This window comes from Ahaetulla prasina, chromosome 15, assembly GCF_028640845.1.
Source record: "Ahaetulla prasina isolate Xishuangbanna chromosome 15, ASM2864084v1, whole genome shotgun sequence".
Lineage (NCBI taxonomy): Eukaryota > Metazoa > Chordata > Lepidosauria > Squamata > Colubridae > Ahaetulla > Ahaetulla prasina.
The window spans coordinates 13,995,743-14,022,160 of NC_080553.1; the positions used below are offsets into that span (position 1 = coordinate 13,995,743).

General features: G+C 47.2%; 1 protein-coding gene across 8 annotated transcripts in view; it reads right to left on the bottom strand.

The window, feature by feature from the left end:
- TAOK3 (TAO kinase 3) overlaps positions 1-26,418 on the bottom strand; it is a 128,902-nt gene that overhangs the window by 48,309 nt on the left and 54,175 nt on the right. For 6 of the 8 annotated variants that reach the window (XM_058158062.1, XM_058158061.1, XM_058158060.1 and 3 more), the window contains 7 exons: positions 24,738-24,834; positions 24,378-24,491; positions 20,114-20,205; positions 18,470-18,563; positions 16,734-16,815; positions 13,936-14,103; positions 8,741-8,947 (listed from right to left, as the gene is read on the bottom strand). In XM_058158062.1, the coding sequence (XP_058014045.1) occupies positions 8,741-8,947; positions 13,936-14,103; positions 16,734-16,815; positions 18,470-18,563; positions 20,114-20,205; positions 24,378-24,491; positions 24,738-24,834 (854 nt within the window). The remainder of the gene's footprint in view (positions 1-8,740; positions 8,948-13,935; positions 14,104-16,733; positions 16,816-18,469; positions 18,564-20,113; positions 20,206-24,377; positions 24,492-24,737; positions 24,835-26,418) is intronic. The other 2 variants (XM_058158066.1, XM_058158067.1) reach the window with 1 other exon arrangement.

Below are 26,418 nucleotides of genomic sequence, written 5' to 3' on the forward strand. Positions count from 1 at the left end.
TTTCCTTTCCCTTTTTTTTTTCCTCCTCTCCCCCTCTCTCCTTTTTTTTTTCCCGGCCCCCCCTTCTCTCTCTCTCTCTCTCTCTCTCCCCCCCTTACACCTCTCTGAACTCGGCTATCTGCTCTGGAGAAGCATTTTCTGCCTGGCTGGCTACAGCCTGAAGGAGGAGGAGGAGGAGGAGGAGGAAGAGGAGGAGGAGGAGGAGGGGAAGAAGAAAAAAAAAAGGGGGAAAAAAATGCAAAAGCCAAAAAGCGGGAGCAAGGGGGTGGGGGGAAGAAAAAAAAGGAAGGAAAAAAAAAAAACACACCCAAAAAAATAATAATAATTTAAAAAAAAAAAAAAAAAACCAGAACAACCACCACCCGCTCTGGCTTCTATATATCGGGGTGCTCCGAAGATTTCGGTGGCCACTCAGAAATGCTGCTTTCTAGTCATGATCGTGCACGATTCTAGCATTTTCTTTCCATAGCCTTGTAAAGGGATGAGAAGGGGCTTTTTTGTTTTTTTTTTTTCCTTTCACATTTAAAGAGACAGAGCCCACTTTTCCCCCCCCCCACCCGTACAAGCGTGAGAGCCTGAACCAGGAGGGGATGTGCATTGCCTCGTGCGCGGGCACCTTTGGGGCGTGGGGAAGGGATGGGTAAGCGGGGGCCGAAGGAGCTATAGAGAGACGATGGAAGGGAGGGGAGGATATGCAGGGCCTTTGGTGGTGGTGGTGGTGGGGGGGAAGGGAAGAGGGCTTTTGACCCAGAGCGGGTCCCGATTCGGAAGACACGCGTGTGCACACACGTGTGATGGCCCGTCAACGCACAGACTGGGTGGCCCTAAGCTTTGCTACCTACCTACTGACCTCCCAACCCCGTTCCGAACCTCAGTGGGTCCATCTGTGAAACGGGGAGAGGCGGATACATGGCTGTCTTCCTTCCACTGGTCGTGAAAACGGGCTCGACGGCGGGTGTAAAAACCCACTTACGTGGGGCGGGGCTGGGGGTCATCTGTGGTCAAGTGAACGAGCGAGTCGTAGATGCTGGCAAAGTCATTGGGGTTGGCGTATGTGACCGACATTTAAAAAAAAAAAAACAACTTGCATTTTTGCCAGGTGTAGGAATGCGGGCATCAAATAACGGGGGGCGGGGGAAGGGTCCTCGTTTAACGACCACAACTGGGGCCGAAGTCGCTGAGCGTAGCAGTCGCTCACTTAAAACCGCCACGCTGCCGATGGCCGGATTGCAAGTTGGCTTCGCTTTGCGCTCCTGAGAAGGTCATCGGTGCAAAGGCTGGGGGAGGTGAGGGTTGGTGGGGGGGTGGGTGGACAGGGGATTGATTTATTCGTCACCGTCGCCGAGGCAGTCGCTAAACGAGGACTACGGTATGGTCCAGACTGTATTGGCTCTGGCGCTGCTTTGAGGCTGCTGCCAAGAGACTCTGGCGGGAACAGGTTTGCGAAGCGAAGTTGGCTACAGCTTGTAAAGTGTCAAACTGGCTGGGAAACAAATTCGTTGTTAAAAGAAAACACACGCAAAAGGAGGCGGGTTCCAGCACACACAACAAACACACAAGGGTGTGGGCCGCAAACCAGGTTGTACGAGTTGGCCAAATTTTGAAACCTGGTTTAGGGTTGTTATTCTGTTGGTATCCTCAAAAAACTTCCTTCCAGGTTCCCAGCTCTGGCAAGACGTGGGAATTTCCTAACAAATTCTTAAAAGACGGTCCTCGTAAAATCATCATCGCACGCAGGTAGTCCTCGACTTATGACCGCAACGGTGCACCAGAACTTCCACGCCCAAGCAAGGCGGTCTTTTAAGTGAGTCACACCCAGTTTGGATCACCCGAGTGCAGGGACTCCAGCGGTCTAAAGGTTGGAAGCGCAAGGATCAGTCCTTAGATTACTTTTTTTTCTCCCAGGGGTGGCTCTCACTTTTGACATTAAACGATTGGTTGCAACTTGAGGAGTCCCCGTCTCTTCTGTGCCGCTGAGAGACGTCTGATTTTGCAAAACTTTCTAACCTTCCATCATTCAGCAAAAGCAGGTTCTTGCAAGAAATTTGATGGGGCACCATTTAATCATCTCAAGATTTGGAGGCCGGGCATGGTTGGCAAGCCATGGCGGGTTTTCTAAGCCATGATTTATCACTTATAAGCTACGGGTGGTTCTCGACTTACGGCAGTTGAGCCCCGCATTCGTGTGGCTAAGCGAGGAGTGGTGCGGTGGCCTAGAGGTGCAGCTCTCGCCTCACAATCAGGAGGCTGTGAGTTCGATCCTAGGTAGAGGCAGATATTTCTCTCTCTCTCTGGGCACGATGAGAATATATCTGCCGAACAAAACTCAGTACTGGCAACAGGAAGGGCATCTGGCCAGTAACCATTCTGCTAGTTCCATTCAGTTGCCCAGACTCCACCCTGCAAGGGATTTTGGGGCCGTTAAAAGATGACAGTGATTTGTGTGGCTAAGCGAAACTTTTGTTAAGTGAATTTCGCTCCGTTTTTACGACTTTTCTTGCCAACAATTGTTAAGTGAATCCCTGCAGTTGTTAAATTGGTCACTTGGTTGTTAAGTGAATCTGGCTTCCCCATTGACTTTGCTTGTCAGAAAGTCGTAAAAGAGGACCCCGGGACACCGTGACCGTCATAAATGCGAGTCAGTTGCCAAGCGTCCAAAAGATGCTTTGGTCCAGCTGGGGTCAGGAATATGTTTGCCCAGGAATCTGTTTCTTGTAATTTGTTTGCTGTGGAAAAGAGACAGGATTCCTGTAAAAAAAAAAAGCTGCAGCCCCTCCAAAGTACCTTTAAAATCAAACTGGATAACCCAAGACGTGTCGGGGGTCATCTTTTCAGAGAGGGTTCCTTACCTAACCAGGTAAACAGAAAGACTACGCGTGGGTCAAAATACAGTAGGAGCAGGAGCGATTTTCGATTTCCCGCTGGCTTCCCCAATGACTTTGCTTACAGGAACGGCGGGGAGTTTCGGAAATCGGCAATCGTGTGACCGCAACGGGCCACGGCAACGCTGCGGTGGCCATCACTTTTGAGAAAACATCCGGCAGGGTGAAGCTCCTTGAAATTTCAATTCCACGGGAGTCATGGATCCCACGGACGCGTTAAGCTAACGGTGCCTCGGTTCAAAATGTCTGCGCTTTGGCGCATGGTTTAGGCTGACTGAAGGCCGTCAAAGGGCGAACGGGCAGGCGTGAGTTTTTAGTTATTACGCACAGACGCGAAGTGCTGCGCTAGAAAAACTTATTAGTCTCATTAGGTTGGCTTTGGTGGATCTCATTCAGTAACACACTACTGCATAAATTTTATCTGATAAGCAATATATTGTTATTGCAGCAATAAAACAGTGTAATCTTGCACAAGGTATATAAGTCGGCCGTTTTGGCAAAAACTACATGCATTGGGCCCAGATTAGGATAATGTGTGTTTGGGGGTTTTGTTTTTTTTACTGCAAGTGAAGAAGATCGGTGCCCTACTGCTTTGATATTAATAGGGAACATTATAATTTATTTGCATTGTTTGAATGACAAAGTATCTATGGCATGGGTCCCCAATTCCCTGGCACGGGAGAATTTTAAGTAAATTTTAAAAAAAAATAACCTTACTATAGCCAGTGTAATAGAATAGAATAGATTCACCTAAGACAAATTCCTGGTGTGTCCAATCACACTTGGCCAATAAAAGAATTCTATTCTATTCTAAATGGATGTTCCGATAAACCCAACTAGACAGTTACAGAAAGGCTAGGATTTTGTTTTTTTCTTTTTAAAAAGAGAAAATCTGAAGTTTTAAAAAAAGCTATTTTGGCATTTGCGTGTCAGTGGATGTATTTTCTTTCAACGGATGTATTTTGTTTTCCTTTCCATCAGATTCTCTAAGTATCATTGGATACTGACTTAATCCTGGAACTCATTTTATTCCTTGCTATTCATTCTTTTACTCTCTTAGATATTGGCGTTTTCTGCAATGCTGGCTGGGGGATTCTGGGAATTGAAGTCCGCCCAACGTAAAGATCCTGAAGTTAAGAAACATTGCCTTCTCACAATGCTTCTTTGCTGTGAGCTGCTGAACTCATTCTTTCAACTTCCCGGGTAGCCCTTGACTTAGGAGTGTTTATTTAGCAACTGTTCAAAGTTATGAACATGCTGGGGGGGAAAAAAGCACAACATTTGCATCAATCCCAGTCCTGCGATCAAAACTCAGGAGCTTGGTTAACCTGTGTGTACTTACAACGGTTGCGTCACGTGCTCTCCGTATCTTCCGACAAGCAAAATCAACCAGATTTGACTAAACGACAAAGTGGCTCGCTTAAGAATCCTAGTTGTTGGCTCAGCAAGTATGGAAAAAAATAGGCGTGTCGGTTTTGGAAGGGAATTTTCTTTTTGCTTCTTAACTGCCACCTATTTTAGCTGGGGAAGTTGGGAGGGGGTGGTTGCTGGAGCGGTAGAAAGTTAGTCATAACAACATTCTGCAGAACTGCAGAAAAAATAATTGCTACCAACCTGCCTTCCATTGAGGACCTGTATACTGCACGAATCAAGAAGAGGGCCGTGAAAATATTTACAGACCCCTCGCATCCTGGACATAAACTGTTTCAACTCCTACCCTCAAAACGCACTGCACTGCACACCAGAACAACTAGACACAAGAACAGTTTTTTCCCGAAGGCCATCACTCTGCTAAACAAATAATTCCCTCAACACTGTCAGACTATTTACTGAATCTGCACTACTATTAATCGTTTCATAGTTCCCATCGCCAATCTCTTTCCACTTATGACTGTATGACTATAACTTGTTGCTGGCAATCCTTATGATTTATATTGATATATTGACCATCAATTGTGTTGTAAATGTTGTACCTTGATGAAGGTATCTTTTCTTTTATGTACACTGAGAGCATATGCACCAAGACAAATTCCTTGTGTGTCCAATCACACTTGGCCAATAAAATTCTATTCTATTCTATTCCATATTCAAGGACATCCAGCATCTGATGGAGACTGCCTGAAGATTGTATCCAACTGAGTGTGAAGGGTTGATTGGACAATGTGATGAACTTGTGGGGGTGGGGCAGGGCTGTGAACTGTCAACTGGGTGTGGAAAACCTGGAAGCTTTCAGTTTCGGGTCTTCCCAGTTATGCCAACATGACATCTCTAATAAACTGGAACTTTGAGGAACCTGAAGCATCAGAGCTTTATTTCATTGGGGGTGTTCCTTGGAACACTGACAAGGTAGTTAAATCGGGTGTGACTCCCGATTTATGACCGACTCGCTTAAGAGATGGAGGTTCCGGTTCCATTGTGGTCATAAGTCGAGGACTGGCTGTATTTTTTTTTTTTAAACACGCTTCTACACTGCCGCAATGAAAAGTATTCCCAGTAGCTCAAGATGGCAGACTCTCTCAAACGCAAAGAAGAGGGAGGGGGCGGTGGCGATTTGTTTCGTTTCGTTTCATTCACACACACTCGCACAAACCTGGACTTTGCCTAAATGGCTCCACCCGTCGGAGAGCAACCAAGTAGAGGAAGGATCAAACAGGAAAGTAGCATGGAATCATTAGGTAAAGACAAGAGGGCAAGTGATCTGAATCCCCTTGAAATGCCTTTGAACTTTATCTGGCTTTTCCCAGGAGAATCGGCCAGCCTGGGATGATTCCTGTAAAACAGGCACGGAGCAATAAAGTAGCTAGTTTTGAACGCTACCACGTGTGGGTCTGGTGGCTGGTGCCTGACACCATCCCGCAGAAATCACATTAGATCGGAAAGATCATTTTACTGAGACCACGTATTACATTCGGGCGACCGACGCGATCCGAACACTGTACTGACTTGAGCCCTGAACCACGTACCTTCTCGGGGAGATCCGTGAAGCAGCTATTTGGTCAAGAGAAGAATCCACGTGAAGATCAGGATCGGTTGGGAAGCTACTGAAGTTACGCTGTTAGTTTAGGGACTGTGACAGTTTCAGCCAGAGGACAACCACTTAGCGGGAGACAGATTTGGGGAGACAAAGTGGTGTCGCAGGAGAGGACAGAGGTACACATGCAAGGTTGAAGGATACAATGAGAGCAGGATATGGCAGAGGCTGGCAGGCATTCTGTCTTAAAAGGCGGATCTTAGAAGCTTCCACTCGTCGTTAACTTTCTTATTTTCGTTTCCAACCTAACCGTCGAGACCGATTTCCGCTGTGTCGCCTACGTTTCTTCTTCGCTCACAGCTTGACCATAACGGGGGGGGGGGGGGGGATGGTTGGTCAGAATCAGAGGGAGGAAGAAAAGTATGCAAGCATCCGTCGGCTTCCGTGAGACACTGCTGGCGTCTCAAGGATGCCCCCAGCAGATGTCCCGGCGTAGCTAGCCTGTTTCCCATAACATAATGAACAGGGGTGATTGTCGGAAGTTTTGGACTGTAGGTGGCCCGTGGGGGGAAAAAAAAGGGAGAATTGACTATACTTGCTTTTGCGCGGGAAACCCAGAGCTAGTTTTGCTTCTTCGGTGCCAATGTGGTTTAACTCAGGAAAGCTTTATAGATACTCTTAGCAAAATAACGTTCCTTTTTCTGGATTCGCTAACCAGACTCGAACGCTACTTGAGATCTGTTCCAGACATGAATCCTGCATGGATACTGACCCTAAGCTCTTAAAGCAGGTATGCCATTAAGGTCGTCCTCAACTTACAATCAGAATTTCCATTGTTCAGCAAGTTTGTTGTTCAGTGAATCGGGCCTGACTTTTACCTATTTTTTGGGGTTGTGTGTTTTTTTTTTTGCCACAGTTGTTAAGCGAATCACTTACAGCTGCAATTGTTTTAAGCAAATCTAGGTTTCCCTCGTTGACTTTGCTTCTTGGAAGCCAGCCAGGGAGGTAATAAATGGCAATCGCGTGACCCTGGGATGATGCTACAACCGTCACACTAAACATGCCATTGGCCCAGCACTTGAAATTTGATCACGTGACCGTGCGGACGACATGACGGATTAAGCGCGGGGAACCGCTCATCGGTCTCTCTGTCGTAACTCTGAACGGTCACGATATGAATGGGTTGTAAACTGGACTCCACGAGGACTCGGATCATCCAGGCCAATGTGTCTTAAAAAGGTTGAATCGCGGCAAACCGTGGAACCGAACTGTGTTAAACTGAGAGGTTTCGTGGCCCATCCAAGTAACTTGGTCAACATTTTTTTTTTTAAAAAAAGGATGCAATGCAATACATCAGAAGTGTCAAACTGGATTTCTTCGAGGGCCGGATCAGCATTGTAGTTCTCCTCCACGGGCCGGCCCAGGGTGGTGTGAGATGGGATGGACGATTCCTGCAGCACCCTACCGGCTAAAACAGGATACGGGTGTGTGTGTATCGCATTCGGGGGCCCTACACCACATTTTGGCTGGCAGGGTGCTGCAGGAGGCCATCCAGACTGAAAACGGGGCACCGGGGAGGAGTGCAAGGCCCCCCTGTGCTCTGTTTTGGCTGCCACAGGCACCGTGGGCCGGTCCTTTGCCAATTCCAGGCCAAATTTAAGCACCCCACGGGTCAGATCCGGCCCATGGGCCTTGAGTTTGACACCCCTGCAATACATTGATGGAGACTCAATCATTGAGGCCAGTAGTCCCTAACTTTTGCGGGCTTGGGAGGCTCAGCTTGGGTGGGGTGTAGAGGAGAACTGGGATGCGTGAGCAAGAGAGAAGAGAAACCTTTGGGGTGCGGTTTTGCGCTCCTTTGGGCTTCTCCATGTGGCTCAGACTGGTAAGACAGTCTGTTATTAACAGCAGCTGCTTGCAATTACTGCAGGTTCAAGCCCCACCAGGCCCAAGGTTGACTCAGCCTTCCATTTTTTATAAGGTAGGTAAAATGAGGACCCAGATTGTTGGGGGGCAATAAGTTGACTTTGTATATAATATACAAATGGATGAAGACTATTGCTTAACACAATGTAAGCCGCCCTGAGTCTTCGGAGAAGGGTGGGATATAAATGCAAATAAAAATAAATAAATAAATAAAAAATAAATAAAAGTTTGTGCAAAGGGACGGGAAGGCCTGAAGCAGCGCGAGATTGTTCCCCCGAAGCTTTTCACACACAGCCCAGGGATTGGGGGACCTCTGAGGCCATAGGTATCTAAAATTATCTTTTTTGGGGTGGGGTGGGGGGGAAGTTTGGACCCAGGAAGTTGCTCAGATGAGCAATGGCACAATCTCAGATTAACAAAGTTTTGTTTCCCGTTGCCATCATCGTCATCCTCTTTTAACGACCCAGTCATCGCTTGCGGGGTAGAGTCTGGGCAACTGAATGGAGCTAGCAGTGTGTTACTGGCTGGATGCCTTTCCTGTCGCCAATGCGGAGGGGTTTTTTTTTTTTTTTTTGGGCAGATATATTTTCATTGTGCCCAGAGTTTGGGCAACTGAATGGAGCTGAGTGTTTGCTGGCCAGATGCCCTTCCTGTTACCAATGCGGAGTTTTGTTTTTCCCGGCAGATATATTCTCATTCTGCTCAGAGAGAGAGAGAGAGAGAGAAACATCTGCCTCTACCTAGGACCGAACTCGCACCCTTCCTGATTGTGAGGCGAGAGCTCCACCTCTAGGCCGCGGCAGCCACTTTGGTTTCCCGTGGCCACAATTTCAACTTTTCTTAAGATGCGGCGCCGATCAACAGACGGCGCCTTCAAGATCTGCAAAGGAAATGCGGCGAAGCAGAGATCAGGGGAAACCGGGGAAGGAAGGACGGGTGGGGAAGCAGCAGCCGGACGTACCTTCTTCATGACAACAGAGGAAGTGGAATTAATGGCGCTCTCGTGGTCATGCATCGGAAGCAGCTCAGAACTGCTCTCCTCCATTACCTCCTGCATGCTGTTGACACTGCTGTTCTGGCTGCCTGTGCTGACGGACATGCTGGGGGTGGAATGATTGCTGCCCAGACTGTCCATCGTCCTAGTCAGGTTTGTCCCATGCTCACTGTCCTACAAAATAAGGAGCGGCAGGTTTAACGCCGGGATGAAAGCGGGAACTGCCGCCAACCGGGGGGGGAAAGACTAGAACAGGGACTGTTCTAGGAGGAGACGCAAAAAGGTTCTTCGCGCTTATTTCTAGGTCAGTGATGGAGAACCTTATCGGCACCGAGTGCCCAAAGCGGAATATGTGTGTGGGCGGGCGCCGGAGCAGTGGAAACCCGAAGATCAGCTGGCGGGCGCGGGCATGCCTATTTTTGAGGTGTTTTTTGGGCTGTTTCAGGCTGTTTTTGGCCCGTTTTCAGGCCATTTTTCAGCTGGTTTTGGCCCACAAAAAATGCCCCCGAACCAGCCTAAAACCGGCTTGGTTTTGGGCTGTTTTTTGGACCATTTTCAGCCCGTTTTCTGGCGCTCCGACACCGGTGAAGACCAGCTGGCTGGCGTGCATGTGCACACTGGAAACCAGAAGATCAGCCGGCGACGGCGTGTGAGGGCTCTGAGTGCCACCTCTGGCACGCATACCATAGGTTCACCATTAGGGTTCTGGGCCTCTGGTGGCTCAGACTGTTAAGACAGTCTGTTATTAACAGCAGCTGCTTTCAATTACTGCAGGTTCAAGTCCCACCAGGGCCAAGGTTGACTCAGCCTTCCATCCTTTATAAGGTAGGTAAAATGAGGACCCAGATTGTTGGGGGGGGACAATAAGTTGACTTTGTATATAAATATACAAATAGGATGAGACTATTGCTTAACATAGTGTAAGCCGCCCTGAGTCTTCGGAGAAGGGCGGGATATAAATGCAAATTTAAAAAAAAAGGGTTCTAGGTCCTTTCCTCCTCCTGTGGGTTTCTTGGGGCTCTCTGAACTCGGTGGTTTTCTTACAAGACCTTTCATGTCCCAACTAGGTAACATCATCAGGGTTAGGAGGGAGTGGGCTTTGCGCAGAGGAGGAAGAGGATTGAGAAGGAAGGAGGAAAGAGGAGGAGGAAGGAAAGGAGGAGGAGGAGGTAGTGGAGGAGGAGGATTGTGGGGTCCTGGGTCTCTCTGAGCTTGGCTGGGTTTTTTTTTTTTTTACAGACATTTCATGACCCAACTAGGTAACGGCATCAGTGCTAGGAGGGAGAGGAGTTTGTGAGGTGGAGCAGGAGGACCGAGAGGTCCTCAAAGCTGTCTGAACTTGGTTGTTTCCTTGCAGACATTTCACTACCCAACTAGGGGATGTCATCAGTGCTAGGAGGGAGTGTTAATGAAATCTCTGCAAGAAAACCACCAAGCACAGAGAACACCAAGGACCCCACGGTCCTTTTCCTCCTCCTCCCAAACCTCATTCCCTTTTAGCATTGATTATGTTACCTAGTTGGGTAATGAAACGTCTCCAAGAAAACAACCAAGCTCAGAGAGCACCAAGGACCCTACAGTCCTCCTCCTCCTCTCTCCGCAAACCCCACTCCCTTCCAACACTGATGATATCACCTAGTTGGGTAATGAAAGGTCTGCAAGAAAGCCACCAAGCTCAGAGAGAACCAAGACCCTACAGTCCTTCTCTTCCTCTGCCTCCTCCTCTCCACAAACCCCACTCCCTTCTAGCACTACCTAGCTAGGTCACGGTCAGAGAGCATCAAAGACCCCCACAGTTCAACCTCGAGCTACAAATATTCTCTTTTCTCAGATTCCTTCTTCCCTTGTAAAAAAAACCAAGAAACTGGTTTCTGCGAGGTGGCAGGAGCCAAACAGCTTCCCTCTAATGCCTGTTACCTGACGTTTTGCAAACCGGTTGTTCTTTGCCAGTCTTGCCCTCTGCATAAATCAAGACAAGCTTGGATAACTTTACTGTTTTGGGGCTAAGTCTCCTCAAAATCCCATCTTTTAGGCACCAGGTACGGAATGGGAGACTTGCTTCACGGAAACTCCTATTTCACTTCTATTTTTAATCGCAAATTGGAAATAGTTAAAAGGCAAAGGTTCCCCTCGCACATACGTGCTGGTCGTTCCCGACTCTAGGGGGCGCTGCTCATCTCCGTTTCAAAGCCGAAGAGCCAGCGCTGTCCGGAGAAGTCTCTGTGGTCATGTGGCCGGCATGACCCAACGCCAAAGGCGCACGGAACGCTGTTCCCTTCCCACCACAGGTGGTCCCTATTTTTTCTGCTTGCATTTTTTTTACCTGCTTTCAAACTGCTAGGTTGGCAGAAGCTGGGACAAGTCACGGGAGCTCACCCCGTTACGCGGCACTCGGGATTTTACCCGAACTGCGGACCTTTTGATCAACAAGCTCAGCATCTTAGCCGCTGAGCCACCGTGCAAGAGATGGTTAAAATATATATATACACATATTTTTTTTAAAAAGTTAGTTGCTATCTGCCTTGGGACATTCCAGCAGCCATAATGACAAGAAGCAGATGGAAGGGTTTTTGACATGCGTTCAAGTACAGGTAGTCTTCGACTTACGACCACAATGGGGGGGGAAGGTAGGGGCTGGAATAAGCAAAGCGAGGCAGTTGGTTAAGTGAACGGCGCCCAATTTCACAAACCTTTTCTGCCACGGTGGTTAATGAATCCCGAGTTGGGGAGTTGTTAAGCCAACCCGTGAGGACGTTAAGCGAATCCGGCTTCCCAATATTGACTGGGCTCGTCAAATGGCAATCACGTGACCCTAGGGTCAGATACACGTCAGTTGCCAAGGATTTTGATCCACGTGACCCGGGGAGGATGCCGTTACGCGGTTGTAAGTGCGAGGACCGGCAGCAAGTTGCTTTCTTCATGGCCGTTTTAACCTTGAATGGCCGCTAAATGAACGGTCGTAAGTGGAGGACTATCTGAGCTCAGGTTTGCATGCTGCATGCAATGATTATTTGACGGGACCAAAAGACCACTTTGTCAAAGGCCGCTCCGGAAGAACGGTGAGATTGAGGCTGAATTCATGCCCAAATCACAACCAAATGAGTTTTCACCAAACTCTGTCACTATCCTTGTTAGTTTGGTGGTTAAAATGTCTGGGAGGAAAGATTTTGGTCCATCGGACTTTCTCTATGGCCCTTGTTGCTTTTTCAAAAACCAAGATTCCTTCTAGTCTAACAGAGCCGTGGCTGTGCAGTGGTGAGAATGCGGTACTGCAGGCTGAATCTGCCCAATGCCAGCAGTTCGATCCTGACCGGATTAAGATTGACTCAGCCTTCTGTCCTTCCGAGGTAGGTAAAAAAAATGAGGACTCAAGAGCATTGGGGGGCAAGAGGCTGATTCTGTCTGTCTGTCTGTCTGTCATGGAGGTGCAGTGTTTAGAGTGCTGACTGCCGGCTGTCTGCAATTTGGCAGTTCGAATCTCACCGGTTCAAGCTTGACTCGGTCTTCCATCCTTCCGAGGTGGGTAAAATGAGGACCCAGATTGTTGGGGGCAATAGGCTGACCTTGTAAACCGCTTAGAGAAGACTGTAAAAGCATGATGAAGCGGTATGTAAGTCTAAGTGCTATTACTATTTTCCTTCCTTCCTGCCTTCCTTCCTTCTGTCCTTCCTTCCTTCCTGCACCGTGGTTAGAATGCAGTATTGCAAGCTAATTCTGCTGACTGCCAACTGCCAGCAGTTCAAGTCTCACCAGCTGAAGGTTGACTCAGCCTTCCATCCTTCCGAGGTCAGTAAAAAATGAGGACTCAAAGAGTATCGGGGGCAAGAGGCTGACTCTGTAAACCGCTTAAGAGAGGGCTGTATAAGGCTACTGGTCAGCTGTCCTGATCCTTCCTTTATTTCTAAACACTACCATCCTTTGACGTTAACTCACTAACCCTGTATTGTAATGGGTGGGGGGCAGCCCCTGAGTAAATAAAGATCATCCAATGAAGAAGACATTCTCCAGTTGTGCTCCATACAAAGTTTCCTCCCCTGATTGATGGGCGGATCGGCTATGGACTAGTCTTTATCCCCATGTCAAGCTGCAATGAAGTGACCTTTGGTCCATCTCATCTTAATTCAGCCATGGGGGAGAAGTTGCTGTTGTTTCTGGTTGGGCTGGATGCTCTTATCATCTCCGTTGGACATGGTCATGAAGGAAAACATCTTGAGTCACTTTCTTTAGTCTGGGTACAAAACGACAGCTACCGGGCCCTGTTTTGGAGATCTAACTGTTTTGGGATCGACTGTTTTGGGATCTAAGTAGGCCCTGGTTTCCACAGCCGTGACCCCAAAACTGAGAGCAAACTGGATTTTCTTCAAATGTTCTTTTGCCATCTGTCTCAAGGACTGTCTCCAAAGCATCAGTGGCCGGAAGTCAAGAGGTAAGACAGCCTTGTTCTCAACCACATTCCTCACGTTATGCTAGGAACCCATGAAAAGGGACTTGCTGTGGCCCGCTAGCAGCCAGCGGATCTGGCAGCAGATTTGGACAATGAGGAGGTTGGGGAGGAACATGGGCCAGTCTTGGAGTCTGGGGAAGGCTCGGATGAGGGCTCTGCGTCGGAGGCAGAGAGGGGGCCAGGGCCGTCTGACAGTTAACAGCTGCCTTCGGACATCAGTGAGGCAGACGAACAGCTGGAGCCTGTTCCCAGTGTGCGCCTGCACAGAGTTGCCCGACGAAGGGAACAGCTACAGAACAAGGGTCGACTTGGGAGTAAGGCCACAGGTGGACCATGAATGGCCCCTCCCAGAGGGAATAAAAGAGGAGCGAAAGGGGAGTGGAGTTTGCAGGAGACAATTAGTTCATTCCTGCATTCTTGCCAAGTATTGCGGGCGTCTGAAAGATCTCGGCCTGGCCACTCTCCAAGCCTGATCAAGGTCGGTAACTGTGAACTATCTTGAAAGACTGTGGGAAAAGAAAGACTTTGCTGGAGAGGAATTCACTGTAAATTAAACAAAAGGGATTTATCGGGACGAGGACTCGGCTTCGTGCTGCTGGGGAAGCCTAGGTCAGAACAGGACTTGGCAGGGACCCTGTGAAGCAGGAGACACGTTATTTTGATGATTATTGTTATTATTATTATTATTATTTATCGGCGGTATAGATAAACTTGATACCTCCTCGTCTTCCTGAGACTCGTTCAGAGGGCCATTGTAGACCTCCTGGAAAAGGATTTTGTTCATTTTGCGAGACTGGAGGTTATCCAACTCTCGGACGGCATCCTTGGTTCTTTGAATCAAGTCTATGAGGACCCGTGGCGGACGCTCGCATCGTACAAATTCGTGCTGGGTTTTAGAAGGGATGACAGAAGCGTTCTGGATGAGAAGAGAAAAAGAGGCAAAAGACGAGACCACCCCACCCGCCCAATCTCTCCCACAACCTCCTCCTCCTCCTCCTATAGTTGTACAAGGAGAAACTCATTATGAAGTCAAGAAAATTTTACAGTGTGATTTCGTTGGGGGGCGTTAGTTGAAACCCTGACTCTCTCTCTCTCTCTCTCTCTTATGGCAGAAAATATTCATTGAGTCAATGGCAACTGGTGGCAGAAACTGGCTTATTTGAACCCTAAATTAAAAGGGCAGGCCGCAGCTAGTCCTTGACCTATGACAACAGCCGAGTCCAAAATTTCCACCGCTAAGCGAGATGGTTCTTAAGCGAGTTTGGTTTAACGGTTTTTCTTGCAAATAATTGCAGTTGTTAAGTGAGTGACACACGTTTGTTGAGTGAACCCGGCTTCCCCGTTGACTTTGCTCATCAGGAGGCTGGAAAAAGGGATCATGGGACTTCCCCCATCCCGGACACTCTGACCGTCAGAAATACAGGCATGATTACGTGACCATGGGGGTGCTGCAACGGTCATGGTCCTTGAGTGGCTCAGACTGCTAAGACAGTCTGTTATTAACAGCAGCTGCTTGCAATTACTGCAGGTTCAAGTCCCACCAGGCCCAAGGTTGACTCAGCCTTCCATCCTTTATAAGGTAGGTAAAATGAGGACCCAGATTGTTGGGGGCAATAAGTTGACTTTGTATATAATATACAAATGGATGAAGACTATTGCTTGACATAGTGTAAGCCGCCCTAAGTCTTCGGAGAAGGGTGGGATATAAATGCAAATAATAATAATAATAAATAATAAGAGTGAAAAACGATCACAAGGCAATTTTTTTTTCAGTGCTGTTGTAACTTCAAACGGGTCACTAAACGAATGGCTGTATAAGTCAAGGACTACCTGTAGTATTAAAGTAAGTTTTTGGTCCTTACCCTGACATTTTAGAAATACAGTAGTGGCCAAAACTGTGGAGACCTTTTGGGGAAAAGTGTATTTTTGAGGTTTGATGGCTAATAACGCCACTTTTTTGGGGGGGAGTTTCAAGATCATCCTATTCCACTGCTGGAATGGCCTGGGAATAGCCCAGACCTTCACCCAGTGGAAAATCTATGGAGCCGACTAAAGAAACTTGTTAGTCAGAAGCGACCCAGCAATAAAACTCAGTTAATAGAAGCCATCGTTCAAACTTGGTCTCACATGATAACAGCTGCAGAACTCTAAAGACTTGGTTCACTCCATGGGAAGATGTCATGTTGTTCATACAGACTCACTTATATATTGTTCACTGCTGTTGATGGGACATGCCCTTATGCATATGGACTCAAGACAATGTATTGTTGACTACTGATGACGCGATATGCTCTTATTCATAGAGGCCCATCACTAGATATTGTTGACTATTGATGATGGGATATACCCTTATTCGTACAGACTTATAACTAGGTATTGTTGACTATTGATGATGGGATATAGCCTTATTCATACAGACTTATAACTAGGTATTGTTGACTGTTGGTGATGGGATATGCTGTTATCCGTACAGACCCATAACTAGGTATAGTTGACTATTGATGATGGGATATACCCTTATTCATAGAGACCCATCACTAGGTATTGTTGACTGTTGATGATGGGATATGGCCTTATTCATACAGACTTATAACTAGGTATTGTTGATTGTTGAAGATGGGATATGGCCTTATTCATACAGACTTATAACTAGGTATTGTTGACTGTTGGTGATGGGATATGCCTTTATCCGTAAAGACCCATAACTAGTTATTGTTGACTACTGATGATGGGATATGGTATAAACCCATCACTAGGTATTGTTGACTATTGATGATGGGATATGGCCTTATCTGTACAGACTCATCACTATGTATTGTTGACTCTTGTTGATGTCTTATGCTCTTATTCATATAGTCTCAAAATTCATGAATGAAAGCATGTTCTGAGATAATGTTGCGGGATCCAATCTGGACCGGTTGCCAGGACCGGAAGTTTTGTCTTCTGAGCTTTTGGGCTCATGCTTGAAAGCCCTTCCTCGGGGAACTTCTCTCTCACCAAAATGTCACCTTTTCCGTCACCAAAAATCACATTCTGGTGAGAGAGAAGATCCCGGAGGATGGGAGTCCAAAAGATCGGAAGGTTATACCTCTGGTCCCAGTGACCGACCCGGATTGGACTCAAGGATGTGTATGGTTGACCTGATGACCGGTCTACTTTCCTTCACCAAACAAGGAAGTAGACTTCACGGTACATCTGCTTCTTGGTCTTCAATGTGTCACCTCTTCTATTCCACTCACTCTGTCCTTACTTTGATTTCTGCTGCTTCCAAACTACTCGTCTTACCGATGGCCTCTTCTTTTACTTCCCCAGAATCCTTGGAGGGGAATAGATCTAGGGAATAGGGCTAAAAATGGACCACTTGGGTTTGCTCAAGCTGGTCTGATACATCTGAAGAGAATTTTTTAAGGGCGGAACCAGACAGGGAGGAAAAGCTGGGCGGTCGCTGGAGGACAACTGAAAAGGGGAGTCGGTTGCTGCCCCATTATTTCCCAAAGCAGAAAGGCAAAACGTTACCCTCAAAAGTTCGGACGACGATGGACGCTCCTGAGGTATTTTCTGCAAGCAGTAATCAACAAATCTTCTAAAAGAATCGGTCCTGGATTTGGGAACAGAACGGATGTCAGAACATGCTCTGGTTGGGAAAGGGAATAGAAAGTCAAAGTGTGGCGGTTGAGAATTGCTAGCGTTGATGCTGTTATCCAGTTGGGTAATGAAACGTCTCCAAGAAAACCACCAAGCTCAGAGAGCACCAAGGACCCTACAGTTATCCTCCTCCTCCTCCTCCTCCTCCTCCTCCTCCTCCAACCCCACTCCCTACTAGCACTGATGATACTCCTGGGTTGGGTCATGAAACGTCTGCAAGAAAACCACCAAACTTACAGAGCACCAAGGTCCTCCTCCTCCTCCCTTTTTTCTCCTCCATTCTGCAACCTTTCTAGCACTGACGGAGTTACCTAGCTGGGTAATAAAATGTCCGCAACGAGAACCACGAAGCTCAGAGAGCCCCAACAACCTCAAAGCCCACTCCCTTCTAGGCCTGACGATGTTACCTACTTAGGTAATGAAACGTCTACCAAAAAAACCCCCAGTCAGCTCAGATAGCACGAAGGACCCAAAACTCCTTCTCTTCCTTCCCCTTTTCCTCCTCTTTCCACTCCACAAACCCAGGTGCCTTTTAACACTGATGGTGTTACTTAGTTGGGTAATGAAACGTCGGCAAGAAAACCACCAAGCTCAGAGAGCAGCAGAAGACCCCACAGTTCAACCTTGAGATGCAAATATTCTCTTCTATCGGTATCTGAGAATCAGAAGGACATCAAAGACTGATCCCCATGAATTCCATCAGCTTTTACTTCATCTAAGCCAAGATTAAACCAACCCGCATCACAGCTACTTGCTGGTCATAAGCATGCTGGAAGGGACCTCGGTGGTCTTCTAGTCCAGCCCCCTGCTCAAGCAGGAGAATCTATACTATTTCAGATAAATGGCTGTCTGGTTTCTTCTTAAAAATCTCCAGTGATGGACCGCCCATGATTCCTGGACGCAAGCTGTTCCACTGGTTAATTGTCCTCACTGTTAGGAAGTTTCTCCTTAATTCCAGATCCATAAGCACGAACAAAGGGGACACGGTGGCTCAGCGGCTAAGACGCTGAGCTCACCGATCGAAAGGTCGGCAGTTCAGCGGTTCGAATCCCTAGCGCCGCGTCATGGGGGGGAGCTCCCATGACTTGTCCCAGCTTCTGCCAACCTAGCCATTCAAAAGCAGGTTAAAAAAATGCAAGTAGAAAAAACAGGGACCACCTTCGGTGGGAAGAGAACAGCGTTCCGTGCGCCTTTGGCGTTGAGTCATGCTGGCCACATGACCACGGAGACGTCTTTGGACAGCACTGGCTCTTCGGCTTTGAAACAGAGTTGAGCACCACCCCCTAGAGTCGGGAACGAACTAGCACCTATGTGCGAGGGGAACCTTTAGCTTTTACCTTTAAGCATGAACCAACAATCGGCTTAACTGAAACTTAAGGGGAGGTCCTGATGCTTCACACCTGACAACATGCAACTTAACAATTGGATTGGTCTTTTTGGTGCTTCTGAGACTTGGAATGTTTTAATTTTACTTGTTGATGTTTCGTATTGCTGAATTCCCCATCTCTCGCTTGGAGAGGGACGCTTTGCTCCAAACCTAACACGGCACACGTCTTCCCGGAAACCAAAGCAGACAGACACAACACCACCACCCCAATAACTCTTACCACTCATTGGACTGTAGCGTGGGAGAATCGTTCTGGGCGATGTGATATAAGGCACTCATTGCATTCATATTGAAGAGAGGTGGTTTCCGTTCCGCTGTAAGGAAAAAACAGAGAACGGAAACAAAAAAAAAAGCGAGGCGAGATAAGATGGAATCTCTGGGCGACTGTGGCCAGCTTACAAACTATAGAAAGATTACCGATTAACAGAGATGGAAGGGACCTTGTAGGTCATCTAGTCCAACCCCCCGCCTAAGTAGGAGACACTACACCCGTAATGGCGAACCTGTGATGGATGAAGCCATATCAGTGGGCGCGCGAGCTCACAGCTCCTGATTTTCGGGCCTTCTGGGCCCCATTAGAAGTAGGGAAACAAGTTATTTCCTGCCTCCGGAGGGCCCGGGGTGGTGGTGGGAAAGGCCCGTTTTTGTCTCTCACCTGGCTCCAGAGCCTCTCTATGAGTCGGGGAGGGCAAACACGGCCTTTCCCACCCCCCGGAGGCCCTCTGGAGGCCAGAAACTGCCCATTGGCCAACTTCCGGTTGGATAGGAAGTGACTTTTTTGCTGTCCCCAGCCCCAGAGCCTTCAGAGGGCCTCTTGGGGGGGGAGGCTGTGAAATCGTCATGAGTGATCTGCGCATGCGCAAAAGTGCTCCCGCTCCCTCAGCGAACTGGTAGTAAAGGAAACCACTCCTGGTTTCCATCCGTTGCTTCTTGTCCTGCCTTCAGGTGCTTTGGAAAATAGCTTGACTTCCTCTTCTTTGGGGCAGCCCCTTAGATATTGGAAGGCTGCTATCATGTTTCCCCTAGTCCTTCTTTTTATTATCATTCATGAATGTCACATCTAATTTTGGTTGCCACCATAATAATAAAAAAAAAGATATTGAGGCTCTAGATAGAGTGCAATCAATCGATCGATCACTCAGAACAGAGCTGGAAGGGACCTCAGAGGTCTTCTAGTCCAATCCCCTGCTCAAGCAGGAGACCCTATGCCATTTCACATAGGTGGCTATTCAAACCTTCAGTGTTGGAGCATCCACAACTTCTGGAGGCAAGTGGTTCCACTGATTAATTGTTCTCACTGTCAGGAAATTTCTCCTTAGTTCTAGGTTGCTTCTCTCCTTGATGAGTTTCCACCCATTGCTTGACTCCCTCTTCTTTGGGGAAGCCTCTGAGATATTGGAAGACTGCTATCATGTCACCCCCTAGTCCTTCTTTCCATCAAACTAGACATACCCAGTTCCTGCAACCGTTCTTCATATGTTTTAGCCTCCAGTCCCCTAATCATCTTTGTTGCTCTTCTCTGCACTCTTTCTAGAGTCTCAACAACTTTTTTACATCGTGGCGACCAAAACTGGATGCCGTATTCCAAGTGTGGCCTTACCAAGGCCTTATAAAGTGGTATTAACACTTCACGTGATCTTGATTCTATCCCTCTGTTTATGCAGTTTAGAATTGTGTTGACTTTTTTGGCAGCTGCTGCACATGAGTGGCTCATATCTAAATGGTTGTCCAAGATCCCTCTCACAAGAATCTTTCCAACGCAAAACTAGAACCCGAGAAAAGATTATGTCCGATTAAAACAACTGTCAGAATTAGACAGTTATTGCATTAAATCCAACGGGTTGCAAACGCCGGATTGACTTACCTAACTCAATGCAAGTAATTCCAAGCGACCAAACATCGACTTTCCCATCGTACTGTCCATCGTCCATAGCCAAGATAACTTCCGGAGCCATCCTACCGTACATGAATTCCAAGAGTGAAGATTATGGGATGCCGGTAAAAAAAAAGAAAAACGAAAAGAAAAAAAGATAGAAAGAAAGAAAGAAAGAAAGGAAGGAAGGAAGGAAGAAAGGCACAGCACTGCAACAGATGCACTCACCCCCACCCCTCTTCAAAGTCCCCCCTCCCCTCCCCCCCTCCCCCCCCCCCGACCAACTCAAAAAGAATAAAATCAGCATGGAACAGAATTAAGCCATGCTGGGGAGGTTCTTTTTAAAAAATAAAATAAAATAAAATAATAATAATAATAACCATCGTCGTCGTTGTTGTACTCGCCTCCTTAAGCCAAGAATTCCTCCTGGGGTTGAAGGAGGGGAGGGGTTTGGGGAGGGGAATGATTATGGATGTATGGAGAATGCAAAATCAAAAAAGTTTTTGTTGTTGTTTTTTTGTTTTTTGTTTTTGTCATGATCCATCTCAGTGCAACATGCTGGCAAACGGGCAGCCGACACCCAGCCCATCGGCACTGTACCTGGATCCAGCCAAGCAGGGCCTGAAAACGCTCCTAAGGCACCACTTCTCACCAGATTACGGTGAGTTTTCCCACTGACACACCAACACTGTGTTTTCTCGGAGTTGTTCAGTCTGGGGTTGCAGCTAGGAAAGAAATAAGGGGGGAACTGGAGCACAGAAGGGAAAAGGGGGAGCGGGGGGGGGGAAAGGCGGGGTGGCAAGGCAAACACAGCACGGGGGAAACCCACACGCTACAAGCACATTTGCAGGGGGTTTGACTTGGAAGAGGGGGAAGGGACCAACGCTCAGATGCAATTGGCAATTGGGTCCTCCTCACCTGAACCTAATCCCCTACAGGTAGTCCTCGAGTTACGGAGAGACCACGGGCGTTATTCAAGACATATGGAGAACCATACAGGTGGGTCCTTGACTTATGGAGAACCATACAGGTGGTCCTTGACTTACAGAGTGACCACAGTCGTTATTCAAAACCATACATGTGGTCCTTGACTTACAGAAAGACCACGGTCGTTATTCAAGACATAGGGAAAGCCATACAGGTGGCCCCTGACTTACAAAGTTCATTTAGGGACCATTCCAATTTACGACGGCAGAGGAAAAAAGGGACTCAGGAATGCTTTTCACCCCTAACGACCGTTGTAGCATCCCCCCCCACCCCCATTGGTCACAGGATCAAAATCCAGATCCCTGGCAACTGGCTCATATTTATGACCCAAGCTGCACTTGTAACCTGGAGGGTCATGACATGGCTTTTTGCGACTTTCCGACCGCAAACACAATGGGGAAGCCAAACTCATATGACAACTGGGTTACCGGCTTTACAATGGCGGCGATTCACTTAACAGCGGTGGCCAGAAGAGTTGTAAACCCGGGGTAAAATTCACGTGACAAATGTCTAGTTGAGCAACAGAAACGTTGGGCTTGACCAGGGGTCAGCAACCTGTTGCTCGGGAGCCGCATGTGGCTCGGGAGCCGCATGTGGCTCTTTCACCCTTCTGCTGCGGCTCCGTCGCTCAAAATATGCATCACAACAGCCAATGTGCGACAGCCGCCGGCATGCGATTTATTGAGCTTTTCAACCCCCGGTCGGCCAACCATGATAAATCCAAGAAATGGAAAGTTTCAGAAGAAAACAGAACATTTAATTCAACTACATCTCCTAGTTTTGTGGCCGCTCAAGAAATAGTCAGGCAACGGGGAGGGTTTTGTGGCTCCCGGTGTTTTCTTTTCTGTGGGAAATGGGTCCAAATGGCTCTTTGAGTGTTTAAGGTTGCAGACCCCTTGGCTCAACTGTTGTCGTATACCAAGGATTACCTACTACCATGATGGGCATCTAAGTTGGGCAGCTACAGACAGTCCGCAACTTACAACCGTAATTGTGGTTGAAGAACTGACTGGAGTAGGGTCAATTTATCTGTTTTAGCTGTAAAGCTTACTACAGGTAGTTCTCAATTTACAGCCATTCCTTTAGTGACCATCCAAAGTTATAACGGCGCTGAAAAAGGTGACTTATGATCAGTTTTCACACTTATAGTACTCTAGTGGCCATGTGACCAACTCATATTTATGACGGTTGCAGAGTCCCAGGGTCATGTGATCCCCTTTTGTGACCTTCTCACAAGCCAATGGAGAAGCCAGGGTTCACTTAACACCGGGTTACTAGCTCAACAGCTGCAGGGATTCACTTAGCAAAGGGCGGCAAGAAAGGTCATAAAATTTAGGGGCAAAATTCACTTGAAACAATTCTCTTGCGGAACAACAGAAAATTCTGGCTCGACCGTGGTCGTAAGTCGAGGATTACCTGTCTATAAATCTAATAAATAAACCAACCAACCAACTAACCTATGAGCATCTGAGACAGGGGGAAGAGGGAAGCTATATAAATCAAACCAACAATTAACATGGATAACCCAATCAACGAATCAGTGGGCTTCTAGAAGGTGCCATGCATTGGAAGCTCACACCAAAATGACACACACAGAATGTGCACAAGAACTTAGTGACTGAAGAGGCTTGGGTGGGACGTATTGATAGGCGACTGGGCTAGAGGTTGACAAGGGAGCAGGCCGTCCGAAGTATACCGATTATAAAAATGATAAAAGAGTAGAGGGACAGCCTCCAAACTTTATTATCTTCTGGACTTCAACTCCCAGAATCCCCCGGCCAGCCAATTCAATTCTTCCAATTCTGGGAGTTGAAATCCACAAAGCTTAATGTTGCCAAGTTTGGAGATTCCTGGAGTAGAGCAGGAGTGTCAAACTCAAGGCCCGGGGGATAGATCTGGCCCACGGGGTACTTAGATTTGGCTCGCGGGGCCACCCTGGAAACAAGGGAAGATCGGCCGCTGTGCCTCTGCTAGCAAAAACGGAGCTCAGGAGGCCTGTGTGCGGCCCTCCCAGGCTCCATTTTCAGCTGGGATGGCCTCCTGCAGCCTTCTGCCAGTGAAAATGGAGCTCGAGGGAGGCCACATGCGGGCTCCCGAGCTCCGTTTTCGCTGGCAGAGTGCTGCAGGAGGCCGTCCTGGCTGAAAACGGGATCTATGAGCTCCATTTTTCACTGGCAGGAGGCTGTCCCGGCTGAAAACGGGGTCCACGAGCTCCGTTTTCACTGGCAGAAGGCTGCAGGAGGCCGTCCTGGTTGAAAACGGGACCTGTGAGCTCCATTTTTCACTGGCAGAAGGCTGCAGGAGGCTGTCCCGCCTGAAAACAGGGCCCATGAGCTCCATTTTCACTGGCAGAAGGCTGCAGGAGGTTGTCCTAGCTGAAAATGGGGTCTGTGAGCTCCATTTTTGCTGATAGAAGGCCACGCACCCCCAGGCCCCCCCCCCAAGGTCAAACACAACCCTGATGCAGCCCTCAATAAAATCGAGTTTGACACCCCTGGAGTAATGGATTCATACTACCCATATATTCCCCAGTAGTTGCCAGACTACCAGGCCTGTCTGAACATATACTCTCTGAAATATTTACTCTTTTTCCAAGATGCCTGGCTGGTGCCATAATAAGGGGCACTTATTTGCATCGTAGATTGGTTTTGGTTATTTAGCCTGTTTTTTGGAGGGTGGGGGATTAAAAAGTCATTGTAAGTGGCTACACATGTTCCACCTTTCAGCATCCAGGGTGCCAGGATGGTAGAATGTGCCATGTTTGCCTACAGATTCTTGATTTAGAACAGGTTGGCAACTTTCAGACCTGTGGACTTCAACTCCCAGAATTCCTCAACTGGCTGGCTGGGGAATTCTGGGAGTTGAAATCCACAGGTCTGAAAGTTGAATTCTGGGAGTTGAAGTCCACAACACTTAAAAGTTGAATTCTGGGAGCTGAAGTCAGCAACTCTTAAAAATTGAATTCTGGGAGCTGAAGTCCACGACTCTTAACGTTACCAAGTTGGGAGACCCCTGATCTAGGACAAAGTTTTCCAAACTTCGCCATTTGCAGACCTGTGAACGTCAACTCCCAGTGTTCTCAGGAAGAGCCACGATGACTGAAGAATTCTGGGAGTTGGAGTCCACATCCACGGAAGGTGGGAAATGCAGATTTTTTTTCTTTGAGGGTCAGGATTGTGTTTTAAAGCAAAACGGATGTCTTAGTTCCCCCAATTTGTTCAGCGTCTTTTGAAAGGCTGCAGGAAAAGGGCACATCGGCTTCACTTACCAGTAAGGTGTTCCCACGAAAGAATTGGCAGGAGAGGCTATAGAAGCAGAGCCGAAGTCTGCTAGTTTCACTTGGCCCGGTTCTGTTAGAAGAATATTTCCTGCTTTAATATCCCTGCAAGGAAGAAAAAAAAAAGGAGAGCTGTTTTACCGCAGGTAGTTCTTGACATACGACAGTTCGATTAGCGACCATTCACAGTTACAACGGCACTGAAAAATGTGACTTAGGACCATAGTGTCATGCCGTCGTGGGAGCCTGAATCTGTGGGGGAAGCCGGAACCTGAGCCAACGGAGATCAAGGGGGTGGCTTCATTGGCCAAGAAATGATAAAACTTAAGAGAAGGAACTCTCAGTTCTCACCTGTGAATTTTATAATGTGAATGAAGATATGCTAGTCCCTGCAAGGCACCGTCGGTAATGGCAGCGATCTCTACTTCCTGGAGTGGCTTTTTATGTACTGGATAGGAAGAAAAACCAGATTTTAGTCTCACCCAGAGCAACTTTTAAGATGTGTGGACAAGGTTGAATAAAGGCAGATTCACTTCTCTCAATGGCACAGGAAGTTTAAAAGTGGGGCTAATGAAGGATCCGTCACAAACTGGTCTAGAGAGAAGTGATTAAGTAAGACTCGAAACTGGGAGACTGTGAGTTCTAGTCCCTCCTTAGGCCGAAAGACGGATGGGTGGCTTTGGGCCAATCAGCAGGAGATGGTGAGTTCTACTGTCTGGTTCGGTTCTGCAACCCAACAAGAAAAACACAGACTTCAGAGGATAATTAGAACTGCAGAAAAAATAATTGCTACCTTCCATTGAGGACCTGTATACTGCACGAATCAAGAAGAGGGCCGTGAAAATATTTACAGACCCCTCGCATCCTGGACATAAACTGTTTCAACTCCTACCCTCAAAACGACGCTATAGAGCACTGCACACCAGAACAACTAGACACAAGAACAGTTTTTTCCCGAAGGCCATCACTCTGCTAAACAAATAATTCCATCAACACTGTCAAACTATTTATTGAATCTGCACTACTATTAATCTTCTCATAGTTCCCATCACCAATCTCTTTCCATTTATGACTGTATGACTATAACTTGTTGCTGGCAATCCTTATGATTTATATTGATCATCAATTGTGTTGTAAATGTTGTACCTTGATGAACGTATCTTTTCTTTTATGTACACTGAGAGCATATGCACCAAGACAAATTCCTTGTGTGTCCAATCACACTTGGCCAATTAAAAAAAAAAAAATTCTATTCTAAAATTCTATATGCACCAAGACAAATTCCTTGTGTGTCCAATCACACGGCCAATAAAAATTCTATTCTATTCTATTCTAGTCCTTCCTTACGTGTGAAAGCCAGTTGTGTGACTCTGGGCCAATCACCAGGGGATGGTGAGTTCCAGTCCTGCCTTAGCCATGAAAACTGGCTGTGTGACTTTGGGCCAATCACCAGGATGACTGTGAGTTCTAGTCCCGCCTTAAGCGTGGCAGTCTGCTGGATGACTTTGGACCACTCATTATTTCTCAGCCCAACCCACTTCACAGGGTTGTTGTTATGGGGAAAACAGGAGGAGGAAGGAATATTAGAAACGCTTGCCACCTTGGGTTATTTATAAAAAATAATAAAGGCAGGAAACAAATATAAAATGGAATAAAATGGAATTAAAAAAATGAAATAAAAAAATAAAAATAAAATGAAATGAAATGAAATAAATAATAAAATAAAATATATACACACGTATGTACGTACAAACACAAAGACACATAGTCTTGGGTTATTTATAAAAATAATAAAGGCAGGAAATAAATAAAATAAAATAGAACTAAGGAGAAATTTCCTGACAGTGGGAACAATTAATCAGTGGAACAACTTTCCTCCAGAAGTTGTGAATGCTCCAACACTGGAAGTTTTTAAGAAGAGGCTGGATAATCATTTGTCTGAAGTGATGCAGGGTTTCCTGCCTAAGCAGGGGGTTGGACTAGAAGACCTCCAAAGTCCCTTCAGACTCTGTTATTCTATTCTATTCTATTC